The 14,191-nt window shown below is 42.0% G+C and overlaps 1 protein-coding gene across 1 annotated transcript in view; it reads right to left on the bottom strand.

Annotated features, from left to right (window-relative positions):
* The window catches only part of AKAP13 (A-kinase anchoring protein 13), a 276,145-nt gene that overhangs the window by 160,918 nt on the left and 101,036 nt on the right, over positions 1-14,191 (bottom strand). The window contains exons 3-4 of the mRNA XM_070953603.1: positions 13,127-13,170; positions 1,713-1,863 (exon numbers count right to left, since the gene is read on the bottom strand). Coding sequence (XP_070809704.1) covers positions 1,713-1,863; positions 13,127-13,159 — 184 coding nt within the window. The 5' untranslated portion in view covers positions 13,160-13,170. The remainder of the gene's footprint in view (positions 1-1,712; positions 1,864-13,126; positions 13,171-14,191) is intronic.

Raw genomic sequence — 14,191 nt, 5'->3', positions numbered from 1 at the left:
TCTTGGGTTTGCAAAACCCTTACATTTATCCTTAATGTGATCCATGAAAATGAAAACATGAAATGCAAATAAAAGAAATGCTAACGTTTAGGTTTCCTAAAGGCCTAGCAAACATTAAGAACTCTCTCTTTCTTTTTAAGAATTAAAAGAAAACTAAGTAGGCAGAGCATTTTGCAAAGGGAGGGAGGGAGGGAGGGAGGAAGAAAGATGATGGGAGGAAGCAAGCAAAGAGAAAGAGAAAGGGAAGAAGAAAGAGGGAGGGAAGGAGAGAAGGAAAGAAGGCAGACAGGCAGGCAGGCAGGAAGATTTATTTATTTATTTATTTATTTTATTTATTGATTGATTTTATTTTATTTTTATACCGCCCTTCTCCAGCAGGTCTCAGGGCGGTGAACAGCCAAGATAAAACAAAGCATACAAAATTTAAAACAATTTAAAAAGATATTAAATAATTTCGGCTCACAATTTAAAAACACCCCAATAAAATCAATTACGAATTAAAACTGAAAGATGGGATCAAGCCAGCCCAGCTAGATGAAATAAGTGAGTTTTAAGGACCCGACGAAAAGTCCGGAGGTCCGGGATTATACGTATCTCTGGGGGTAAGTCGTTCCAGAGGGCGGGTGCCGCCACAGAGAAGGCTCTCCCTCTGGGGGTCGCCAGCCGACATTGTCTGGCGGACGGCACCCTGAGGAGGCCCTCTCTGTGTGAGCGTACTGGCCGGTGGGAGGCTATTGGCGGCAGAAGGCGGTCTCGTAGATACCCAGGCCCTAAACCATGGAGCGCTTTAAAGGTAGTCACCAACACCTTGAAAGGCACCCGGAAGACCACTGGAAGCCAGTGCAGCTCGCGCAGGAGGGGTGTCACATGGGAGTGCCCCGTCGCTCCCATAATCCCCCGCGTGGCCACATTCTAGACCAGTTGGAGCCTCCGGGTGCACCCCAAGGGGAGCCCCATGTAGAGAGCATTGCAGTAGTCCAGGCGGGAATGATGGGAGATGATGGAAGGGAGGGAGGAAGGAAGCAAGGAAAAGAGAGAAAGAGAAAGGAAAGAAAAAAGAGGAAGGGGGAGGAAGGAGAATTCCCACATAATTAGTGCCAGCAATTCTTTGAAAGCCCTACTGTTTTTCTAGAGCGAGCAAAGGGCACCATCCTCTCTGGATGCTGCACTGTTTTCTAAAAACCCACTTCACCAGTGACATTTCACCCAATCTCCCCTATGCTGGAAGTGGAGGCTTAGTGGTTCACGATGCTTGGGAGAACCACTTCTTGCCTGACCATGTTGAGCGATAATGCAAATACTGGTTCAAGCAAACCAGGGTCATAAGACTCCCAAACTCTCATTTACTAAGCTGGATTCAGAGTTAAAGGCTGTGGTGTGAACTCAGTCCTAGAAGCTCAGTACTCCGTGGTTTTCACCTCTACTTCTCCACCTCCCCTTTTCCCCAATAAAGAAGTTATTTGCTGGAAGTGTGGTACTCTGTCCATCTTTCTGTCCAAGTTACAGCCCAGTTCTTCCTGGGCAAACTGGCTTACAATCAAACCACACTTGCCCATTCAGTGCCCGGGCACATTGCTGCTCCTATGGGGAGAGTGCCAATTTTGTATCCACGCTCCATTCAGATGCACGGACCCAATGCAATAAGAGTTGCGTGAAGGGATGGATAGGATTTCACCCCTTCTATTTTTGCAAGTAAATAGAGCAGAGCTTACCTGGAGCAACGGTTTCCAGCCTCCCTGAATCAAGCTTCCTAGTGCTGGTGCAGTGTTGGAGGGCGGATCCAGTAAAAACGAGGTAAAAAATTACATCGTCGCTTTCAACGTGATCATCTTCAGTAAGCAATATGGTGATTATGCAGTCACCCTAAGGGATCCAGGGAAAGAAGAAAAAAAGAGAAGAGTATGAACTTTTAGTTTTAACAAAATTTTAACATCCAATGATGAAATAGGCCCGTTTAGTAATAGGCGCCTTAGGTGGAATCCGAAAACATCTGGAGCCCCACTTGAACACCATTGGCATTGACAAAATTAACATCAGTCAATTTCAAAAGGCAGCTTTGCTTGGGACAGCTTACATCCTGTGACGTTATCTTTAAAGTTATTAAACAACATGTTCCTTTCCCGGATTTTGGGAAGGACTCGGTAGGAATGGGAATAAGAATATTCTTTATTGGTCAACTATAATGAGACACACAAGGAATTTGTCTCCGGTGCATAAGCTCTCAGTGTACATACAAACAACAACATAGTGGTAAGTCGTAAATCATAAATCATAAGATACAATCATGATCATAACGTACCAATAGGAGAAAGTAGTACGAAAGATAAGATGAGAAGGATGAGAAGATGAGAAGAAGAATTATAACAATACAGCCCTACTACAAAATATCTTTAGGCATAAGACAGTGCTGAGGGTAGTAGGTGTTTAGCAGAGCGAAAAAACTTTGTGTCTAGTTGTCTTGGCATGCAATGCCTTATAGCACCATCCCAAGGGAAGAAGTTGAAACAGTTTATGTCTAGGATGTAAGGAGTCTATAGATATTTTCTCAGTCCTCTTTCTGGCTCGTGCAGTATACATACAGGTCCTCAATGGAAGGCAGGCTGTTGCAGTTGTTTTTTCTGCAATCCTAACTATCCAATGAGGTCTGTACCTGTCCTGTGGGTGGATAAAAATTCCATATCCAATCTAAACATTTGGGTGACTGTGCAACCAACCATAATGAGTAAAATAGCATATGTTATTATGACAAATTGGATGAATTAAAAAAATTTGATGCTAGAAGGGAAAAAAATACAAGTGGGTCTTACTAAGAACCAGAGGCGGTATTCAGCAGGTTCTGACCAGTTCTGGAGAAACCGGTAGCAGAAATTTTGAGTAGTTCGGAGAACCTGTAAATACCACCTCTAACTGGCCCCACCCCCATCTATTCTCTGCCTCCTAAGTCCCAGCTGATCAGGAGGATCCCCTGGAGTGGGGAGGGAACTGGGATTTTGCAATATCCTTCCCCTGCCATGCCCACCAAGCCACGCCCACCAAGCAGAGGTGGGGTTCAGCAGGTTCTGACCAATTCTGGAGAACCAATAGTGGAAATTTTGAGTAGTTTGGAGAACCAGTAGTAAAAATTCTGACTGGCCCCGCCCTCATGTATTCTCTGCCTCCCAAGTCCCAGCTGATTGGGAGAAAATGAGGCTTTTGCAGTATCCTTCCCCTGGAGTGGGGAGGGAATGGAGATTTTACAGTATCATTCCCCTGGAGCGGGGTGGAAATGGAGATTTTGCAGTATTCTTCCCCTGCCACGCCCACCAAGCCATGCACCAAGCCACACCCACAAAACTGGTAGTAAAAAAATTTGAAACCCACCACTGCCACCAAGCCATGCCATGCTCAAGCCAGGCCCACAGAACTGATAGTAAAAAAATTTGAATTCCACCACTGCTAAGAACGGAGGGAGATTGGCTCATTCTTCAAAGAGCAATTAGGAGGCATCACTTTAGCCAGATCTTGATATGCTAATGATTTCAGTTGGTGGTTTTTTTTTTTTTTTAATCTTCTTTATTCTTAAATTTATTGGATTTCATTTGAGCCTCGGTGTCTATGGAGATTCTCAGTCATCCAGGGTCACGGTTGTCCCAAAAGTGCTTTTTTTTTATTTGATTTATATGCCGCCCTTCTCCGGAGACTCAGGGCGGCTTACAATGCGGTAAGCAATAGCCTTCATCCTTTTGTATATTTATACAAAGTCAGCTTATTGCCCCCACAAACTGGGTCCTCATTTTTATTTTTTTTTTTAAATTTGATTTATATGCCGCCCTTCTCCAGAGACTCAGGGCGGCTTACAATGCGTTAAGCAATAGCCTTCATACTTTTGTATATTTTATACAAAGTCAGCTTATTGCCCCCACAAACTGGGCCCTCATTTCACCTACCTTAGAAAGGATGGAAGGCTGAGTCAACCTTGAGCCTTGGAGAGATTCGAACCAGCAGAAATTGCAGGCAGCTGTGTTAATAACAGGGTGCGTATACCACTGTACTATCAAGGCTCTTAATAGCCTTATTAAAATACTTTGTTCATTACATACAGTAGTTTATACACTGCTCAAACACCTAAAGGGAACACAAAACTACTGTATGTTACAAACAAAGTATTTAATAAGGCTATTTCATTCATTCAGATCTCGGATGTCTTCTGCTTGTATTCCCTTTATTTTTTTGAGCAGTGTACATATGTGTACTAATAGAATTGTACTCTGTATTATAGAATTATATATTAATGATTGTGATTGGTACTAGGAGTGTACATTGAGGCAATGAATAATGAAAGATTGAAGGATGAATTTTTGATATCAATTGATGTGAAGAGTTAACTAAAGGAAGTGGGGGAAAACAACACATCTTTGAATATTATAGTGATATTGGAAAGGAAAAAAAGCAAATTAAAATTAAGATAGAAATAAGAGGGGAATAATAATAAATAGATAGATAGATAGATAGTTATATTGACACGAAGGTATATGAAAGAACAAAAGGAAGGTTTAGAATTGAAGGGTAAGATTGCTTGCCAACGGATCAGGAGGTAATTCAAAAAATTTACGCATGTGCAGAAATGGATAAACTAACCTTAGAATTAAAAGACAAGGAAGACTCAAAATATTTTAAAGTATGGAATAGATGGTATAAGTGGATAAATAAAAAGAAAAAAGGGTAAAGACCAAATTTAGGAAAAATCAAATGTAACAAATAAGCACCGTCAGGTAGATAGAATAGGTAATAAGTCACTGTTTATATATGTGTGTACATATAATTACATATATTTAGTTTGTTTGTGGAGTTGTGTATTGTATATGTAATTTTATGATTGAGAAAAATTTGTATATTTTTGTGTTTTAAAATTTTTAAACTCAATAAAGTTTGTTTTTAAAATTAAAAAAAAAGAATTGAAGGGTAATAGTGAAAGATATGTGTATATGAAACTATGAAAATGAAATGTAATAACTAGGAGTAATAACATTATGATTATTAGGAGAGTCGACGGGAGCAGGCAAAGCTGGGAAGTTCGCTTCACTCACTAGTGCCTTGTTAGCGCCTCCTTAGGGCTGAAAAAAAAAATTCACAGCTGAGAGTCGGAGGGACCAAGCAAAACGCTTCACTGCTAGCGCCTGGTTAGGGCTGGAAAAAAGCTTCAAAAAAGTTACATTCGGAGTATAAGATGCACCCAAATTTTCAGCCTCTTTTAGAGGGGGAAAAAGGTGCGTCTTACACTCCGAAAAATATGGTACTTAACAACTGTCCCACTTAGCAACATAAATGTTGGGGTCAATTGTGGTCATAAGTCAAAAACTACCTGTATCTCCGACCCACCCAATCAGCTTGTTAGGAAGACAGGCTCACTCACACCTTTCAGAGTGCCAAGCATCCTGGTTTAAATAAATCCAGAATTTTGCCATCGAGGAAAGCTTCCCCCTTTGCAGCAGCAAGGTTGCCTTGAGCTCCGAAAGAGCCGCTTAATTCGAGCGTGTTTACTTTCCCTGGTTTATTATTACTCAAATAATGTCATCTGTTAGAGATCACAACCGCACAAGGTGATTATTATAACCCCCTTCACTTAAAGCAGCTAACAAATGACTAGCTGCCCTTGCCAAGTCTCATTTGGAGGAAAAGGCTCCTGAGATCAAAGCAAATGTTTGGCCCAGTCAGGCAAACAAAAGTATAAGTTGATTTCGTACCTAGTTTGGACTGACTAACGTTGACTTGGCTTGGAGCCCCACTGCCAATGAAAACAGATCGTTTTCCGCCATTCTGCAGACACTTGAAAACAGTCTTTTCTTTTCTTTCGAGTCACAAACCTTTCCGAAAAGGTGGAGATGTGTGGAAGGATTTCCGAAAGGGGCTGGGGCAGCAGGAAAATGGGGTTTCAAGAACCCCCATTTGGTTCTTGTTCTTCTGGTTTCTTTTGAATCCTGCCCTCACAATCTTTTTAATTATTTACTCAATTTCTAAACTGCCCCTCTCATCTAAGTGACTCTCCTGGAAGCCTCAACCTTTAATTAAGAGAAGAACCTGCCAGCTGCAAGAAGTCAGGAGCCAGGTTAGAGTTAGAATAAAATAGAATAATAGAGTTGGAAGGGACCTTGGAGGTCTTCTAGTCCAACCCCCTGCCCAGGCAGGAAACCCTACACCACTTCAGACAAATGGTTATCCAACATCTTCTTAAAAATTTCCAGCATTGGGGCATTCAGAACTTCTGGAGGCAAGTTTTCCACTGGTTAATTGTTTTCTCTGTCAGGAAATTTCTCCTTAGTTCTAAGTTGCTTCTCTTCTTGATTAGTTTCCACTCATTGCTTCTTGTCCTGCCCTCAGGTACTTTGGAAAATAGCTTGATTCTCTCTTCTTTGTGGCAACCCCTGAGATATTGGAAGACTGCTATCATGTCTCCTCTAATCCTTCTCTTCATCAAACTAGACATACCCAGTTCCTGCAACCATTCTTCATATGTTTTATCCTCCAGTCCCCGAATCATCTTTGTTGCTCTTCTCTGCACTCTTTATAGAGTCTCGACATCTTTTTTTACATCGTGGCGACCAAAACTGAATGCAATATTCCAAGTGTGGCCTTACCAAGGCCTTATAAAGTGGTATTAACACTTCATGTGATCTTGATTCTATCCCTCTGTTTATGCAGCCCAGAACTGTGTTGGCTTTTTTGGCAGCTGCTGGCTCATATCTAAATGGTTGTCCACTAGGACTCCAAGATCCCTCTCACAGTTACTAGTATTGAGCAAGGTACCACATATACGTTACCTGTGCATTTTCATATACGGTACCTGTGCATTTACGGTACTTGTATACATATACGGTACCTGTGCATAGTTCAAAAGTACTATGAGTTTATTTCATGCTACCAATACGCAAGAATCTGATTCTATGTATGGTCAAAGTGAATTGGGGCCAGATAACGTCAATGAAAGTTGGACCATAAGAAAGGCTGAGCGCCAAAGAATTGAGGCCTTTGAACTCTGGTGCTGGAGAAGACTCCTCCGAGTCCCTTGGACTGCAAGGCGATCAAACCGGTCAGTCCTAGAGGAGATCAACCCTGACTGCTCTTGATCCTGAAGAGGAAACTCAAATACTTTGGCCACCTAATGAGAAGGAAGGACTCCCTGGAGAAGAGCCTAATGCTGGGAACGATGGAGGGCAAAATAAGAAAGGGACAACAGAGATCGAGGTGGCTGGATGGAGTCACTGAAGCAGTAGGTGTGAGCTTAAATGGACTCCAGGGGATGGTAGAGGACAGGAAGGCGTGGAGGAACATTGTCCATGGGGTCGCGATGGGTCGGACATGACTTCACAACTAACAATAACAACAACAGCAATGTCAATGGACTTCAAAGGGGGCTGGATTTAGGTCTCTTACACGGATGTAGAGACTTCAAACTGAGGATGAGTTTGACCCTGCGCTCTGGCTCTGACTGGTCTTTTCCTACAAACCCACTATTTGGCAACCAATATGGAATTGATGCCAAAAATGTCTTTCTAATATAAAGGTCAATTCCACCCAATTCACAGTCCATTAGTAATTAAGTTCTCTTTGGTAGAAACATCATCAGATCATGTCAGGGGAAGACACTGGGAGAAATGTTGGAACTCTATTGTTAAGGGTATAATAACAGAATCCTTTAATAAAGGAGAATATTTATAGCTCAGGGTTGACATGAGGGGTCCTTGGAGCTCTCTGAGCTTGCCTGTTTTCTTGCAGATGTTTCATTACCCAAACTAGGTAACATCAGTGCTAGTAAGGACTAAGGTAAAGGTAAAGAGTCACCTCGCACGTATGTGTTAGTCATTCCTGACTGTAGGGGGCAGTGCTTATCTCCATTTCAAAGCCGAAGAGTCAGCACTGTCAGAAGACGTCTCTGTGGTCATGTGGCCGCCATGACTAAGTGCCAGAGACACACAGAATGCTGTTACCTTCCCACCAAAGGTGGTCCCTATTTTTCTACTTTCATCTTGTAAGTGCTTTCGAACTGCTAGGTTGGCAGAAGCTGAGACAAGTAACGGGAGCTCACCCCGTTATGCGGCACTAGGGATTTGAACCACTGAACTGCCGACCTTTCCATCAACAAGCTCAGCATCTTAGCCACTGAGCCACCACATCCCTTATAGTAAGGACTAGTAACTCCTTATTAGAACTGATGGTTTTACTTAGGTAGCGAAACATCTGCAAGAAAACCAGCAACCTCAGAGAGCACCAAGGACCCCTCAGAGTCCTTTAAACCAGACAGAATTTTTTTTCTCCTCTCTCACACCAAAGGGAATCAAGAAAAGACAGGTCCCACCCCCACCCTCTGCTTCCTTCTCATTCCCTCCTCTGTTTCAGGGCTATGGTGAATGTTCTGGCATTCATTCTTCGAGGTTATCTCCATATTACTTTCCTGGACAAGGTTATTTGCTCCATCTGTGTTCAAGAACATTGGTGAACAAAAACATTTGGATATAAAGTGGGCTGCAGAGCAATTTAGGACGTAGTTGAAATGATCTCAGTTTGGGACTTAATTAACCATAATTAACTTGCAGCATTCATTAGAAGTCACAGACTTAGCTAATCACTCGATGACTATAAAGGAGCCTGGACAAATTCATGGTAGACAATCAGTGGTGAAATCCAATTTTTTTTTACTACCGGTTCTGTGGGCGTGGCTTGGTGGGCATGACAGGGGAAGGATCCTGCAAAATCCCCATTCCCTCCCCACTCCAAGGGGAAGGATATTGCAAAATCTCCATTCTCACCCCACTCTGAGGCCAGCCAGAGGTGGTATTTGCCGGTTCTCTGAACTACTCAAAATTTCCGCTACTGGTTCTCAAGAACCTGTCAGAACCTGCTGGATTTCACCCCTGAAGACAATCCTATCCAGGTTTATCCAATATTACTTCTAGATTGGGGGAAAGCATATCTCCAAATTCAGGCTGCAGGGAAATAATAGGCAGAGAGGATTGTGTGTGCCTCCATCTGCAGGTGAGCACTTCAGAGCCACCTGGCTGTCCAGACTAAAATACAGAAAGCTGGACTGAGATGGACTTTGGATTAATCCAACCAAACTCTTCTTATAGATTCCAAGTCCCAGCAGCTAGAATAGCCAATGGAAAGGGTATTGATATAGGAGAAGAAGAGGAGGAGCTTGGAAGGGCCGAGTTAAGCAAGACATCAGCCTAGAGTCATTATGTTCCTACAAAGGGTCTAAGTCCAACTCCTCTCAAATTCCATTAGCCTTTTTATCTGTCGTCAATTTAGTACTGAACTTTAGTTGACCAGATTCTTGTATATAGTTTTGAGCAGCAAATTGTCTGCAACTGCAACTTAAAGTAAGGCCCCGATTTGTTGCGCCTGACAATAAAGGAGTTCTAACAGAAAGTACGTTCTCCTGGATCAGAAGAAAGTTTTCTTTCAATGCCATCCACTCTTCAGAGAAAGCAAATTCCCAGCAGGCACATTGGTGAAGCATGGATAATGTAAGGATCATGCAACTGGAAAATGTTCTTGTTTTGACACATGTTGTACCTCTTAAAGAGAAATGCCGGTCTCTTTCCAATCTCCAACTAATTTCAGGAAATCTACATGTCAACACAATTGCTTGGATTGTTTGTGCTTTAGACTGCAGGGCAAGCTTTTTGATTATTATTACTAAATGTAGAATGTCAGGCGGACAACAAATACTCAACACTTACTCATAACACATTCATTCTGCTTGATAGCACTGGATGATTAATATCAAACTGTGAAGTTACTGGGGGGGGCAGTTGGCAACTGTTCACCTCACAGCCGGCTACGAATCCGTATCCCAAATGCTCAAGGACAATTGTCCAAGGAGGTGAACTTAAAATCCTCCCTGACACCTTTCATCAAATCTTTTGACAAGCAGGCAATGGCCAGAGGCAACATTTATTAAGCGCGTCCAACTTGGTAGGAAGAGTTTGTGATATACAAAATGGCTTGTTGTTCAAAAGAAGTACAATGAAGTCACACAGAATGTGACTTATATTTTTGAACTTTCATGAAGCAATCTATCTAAAAGTATATATTCTTTTGAATGGGGCACAGACAATGTGCTAGCAACTTATTGTAAAACACAGAGAAGAATAGTGGGGGAGAGAAAATCCATTGTCTTCTCACGGAGAAGCTTTGGGATGTTCACGTTCTCAAAGATCCAAGTTTTCTAAACCAGTCGTTTTCAATCTTGGCAAACTTTGAAGATGTGTGAACTTCAACTCCCAGAATTCCCCAGCCCAGAAAAATTTTGGGGATCATGATTAAAAGCTATGGGGTAGGTTTAACAGAGGCCACTGGGTGGCGCTCTACTGCTCTCATCCAAGGCTAAGAACGAGGGGGGAAAGGAGAGAAAAGGGGAAAAAGTTAAGCGCAGAGTTGAAAAATAAATAGTTTGGGTCCCAAATTCCCATGTGTAACAAGCTCAACAGTTCCATCCAGAGGTTGTCAAATCTTGAGCAATGGGGGAAGTCAGCTTTCCATAAAAAGTTAGCAACAACCTCTTCTCCATGCCACAAAGAACTCTTAAGCTGTTGCAAAGGATTCTGGAGAGATCATGCTGCAGTCAGTTACAAGGGATTCTGGGTAAGATACAAGGGATTCTGGGAGATAATATGTCAGAGCAAAACTGCCTCTCTTCGAGATATCAGCCAGGTTCTGTAGGCTTTCGCTCCACACATTGCAAGCCAACCCAAAAACAGTTTCCACATTTCCCTGCAGCTTCATTTTGCAGTCAGGGGTTAAGAGATTATTCTCTTCATCGAGTTACAAGAAAATCCCATCATCTGTATAAACTTTGAAAGCAAAACTATATCAGCTCCAGTTAAAAAATTCATACAGATCAATGAAATAACAAAGTTTGTGTTTCCTATGATGCTACGTGCCTAATTATGATTGTGGTTTATCAAATAAACCACAATCTGCTGGGTTAAGAATAACAAAGGGGGAAAATCACACTGTGCATTAATACGATGTGCTACTCAAACCAATGAAAAGCATATTGATTTCTTCCCGAGCTATTTTGTTAGAATTGAGCACTCTTGGTATTTAAAGCTGGTAGTGAGATATCTTTGGTTTTCCAAGTTCTGGACAACTCAAACTTATGCCCTGGCCAGCTTGGGCTAATGGTGAGCAGGACTGGGATTGTCGATTGGCAGATCTATCTGTACATTACATAGAACATAGAATAATAGGGCTGGAAGAGACCTCAGAGGTCTTCTAGTCCAACCCCCTTCTCAAGGCAGGAGACTTTATACCATCCCGGCCAAATGGTTGTTCAGTCTATTTTTGAAAACCTCCAGCAATGGAGCCATCTCACAACTCTAGGAAGCAAACTATTCCATTGATTAATTGGTCTTAACGTCATAACTACGTAGTATGATGGACTGCAGGGCTGGCGCAATGTGTAACATGCTCACACTGATGCAATAGGACTGGGTGTTTTGTTAATATGATTTATTGGGTTAGGGATTTTTTGTCTTCACTATGAGTTGTATTGTGTTGGGAGGGGGTTGCACTGAGGGAGCTCCACCAATCTCATTGTACATATGTTGTGCACTGACAATAAAGATTTGAACTGAATTCTCACTGTCAGGAAATTGCTCCTTACTTCTAGGTTGGATTTCTCCTTGGCAAGCTTCGATCCATTATTTCTTGTCCTTCCCTCATGTGGTTTGGAGAACAAGTCTCTGGGACAGGCCCTCAAGTACTGGAAAACAGTTACCATGTCCCCTCCTAATCCTTCTTTTTGCTAGGCTAGACCAGGGGTGTCAAACTCAATTTCATTGAGGTCTGCATCAGGGCGTGGCCTAGTGGACAATAATTTAAATATGAACCAGCAGTGTGCAGCAGCTGCCAAAACAGCCAACACAGTTCTAGGCTTCATAAAGAGAGGGATAGAATTGAGATCACACGAAGTGTTAATACCACATTATAAGGCCTTGGTAAGACCACACTTAGAATACTGCATTCAGTTTTGGTCGCCACGATCTAAAAACGATGTGGAGACTCTATAAAGAGTGCAGAGAAGAGCAACAAAGATGATTAGGGGACTGGAGGCTAAAACATACGAAGAACGGTTGCAGGAACTGGGCCTGGCTAGTCTTTTGAAAAGAAGGACTAGGGGTGACATGATAGCAGTCTTCCAATATCTCAGGGGCTGCCACAAAGAAGAGGGAGTCAAGCTATTCTCCAAAGCACCTGAGGGCAGGAGAAGAAGCAACGGGTGGAAACTAATCAAGGAGAGAAGCAACCTAGAACTAAGGAGAAATTTCCTGACAGAACAATTAATCAGTGGAACAACTTGCCTCCAGAAGTTGTGAAAGCCCCAACACTGGAAGTTTTTAAGAAAATGTTGGATAACCATCTGTCTGAAGTGGTGTAGGGTTTGCTGCCTAAGCAGGGGGGTGGACTAGAAGACCTTCAAGGTCCCTTCCAACTCTCTTATTCTATTCTATTCTATATGTGATCTCTTCGAGATGAGGTTGTCAAAACCTCATGAGATTTGGGTCTTCTGGACAGCAAGGGAGAGCAAGGAATGTAGTTCTGGCCTTGAGAAGTAGGGGGAGGCAAAACAATTGATCAGAAAGTAGAAAGTATGAGAAAGGAGTCAGAAGAAACTTGCTTTGACCTGGTTGTCCTTCAAAAGGGCCAGTGAAGGCTGTTGAACAGGCTTTCAAGTTTGTGTTCATACATCCTATAATAATCAAGTACTATTTCTGGATTCGTTGTATAACTTTACTTTTGGTGCCCATAAGATCATAAGATAGTGACTGAAAAGGCAACCAAGCCAGAGGTCTACCTGCATCAGGTAGTATCTTTGGAGAACTCCAAAGAAATAGGAGAACATGTTCCTGCTTGCAAAGAGGGCTGTTCACAATTTTGCTCACCTATATTCTGTTCATGAGCGCTCCAAGCTGAGGCACAAATATTGCCAACACTCCTACATCCATCACACCACAGGTTTTAATTATTAAAATTATCCCACTGACAGCATCTGATTCAGTGAATTGATAAGCCATAACGATTTCCTAATGTCTAAATCCCCAGATGGAAAATGTAAATTGGGGGGAAAAAATGGTTTACTCACATACAATGGAGCTTGCTGTGGATTAAGTTTCATGACCCAGAACGCTAAGGGGGAAAAATAAAAACAAAAAAAACCTGTTAGTTCAATAAACTCATATTTTTATTAATAACATTAATAACAATAACAACAACAACAATAATAATAATAAACACCAACTCAGTTCAACTCACCTCACAAGGCTGTTGTTGTGGGGAGCCTGGATAGCTCAACAGACAGAGCACTGTAATTTAACACCAGCTGTCTGCAATTAAAGTAAGATCGAATCTCGCCAGGCTCAAGGTTGACTCAGCCTTCTATCCTTTCTAAGGTAGGTAAATTGAGGACCCAGTTTGTGGGGGCAATAAGCTGACTTTGTATAAATATACAAAAGGATGAAGGCTATTGCTTAACACATTGTAAACTGCCCTGAGTCTCCAGAGAAGGGCGGCATATAAATCAAATTAATAAAAAAAAAAAAAATAGGGGGAGGAAGCTACATTGGGTATGCTTGCTGCCTTGAGTTACTTGCAAAAACAATAAAAGCAGGAAATAAATAAAATACGAGATTAACAAACCTAAATAAATAAAGAAAAGAAAAGCTATTGTTTATTATTGTTGATTTTGATTATGTATAGGTTATATTTTGAGATTGGTGTTTTGTGTGTCCAACCACACTTGGCCAATAAAGAATGCTATGCTATGCTATGCTATGCTATGCTATGCTATGCTATGCTATTGATTGATTGATTGATTGATTGATTGATTGATTGGTTCGATTTATATGCCGCCCTTCTCCGGGGACTCAGGGTGGCTTACAATGCGTTAAACAATAGCCTTCATACTTTTGTATATACCTGCTTAGTAGGGCTTTCACACACACACCCCAAGCGGTGTTCTTTATTATACAAAGTAATTTTATTGCCCCCACAATCTGGGTCCTCATTTTACCTACTTCGAAAGGATGGAAGGCTGAGTCAACCTTGAGCCTGGTGAGATTTGAACTTGCAGTAATTGCAGGCAGCTGGTGCTACTTAACAGCACTTTAGTCTGCTGCACCACCAAGGCGCAGCTGACGTGAAGAAGCTA

This window comes from Pituophis catenifer, unplaced genomic scaffold, assembly GCF_029215685.1.
Source record: "Pituophis catenifer annectens isolate HBS135680 unplaced genomic scaffold, rPitCat1.0.hap2 SCAF_14, whole genome shotgun sequence".
Classification (NCBI taxonomy): domain Eukaryota; kingdom Metazoa; phylum Chordata; class Lepidosauria; order Squamata; family Colubridae; genus Pituophis; species Pituophis catenifer.
This window is presented reverse-complemented; position numbering and strand designations above follow the sequence as displayed.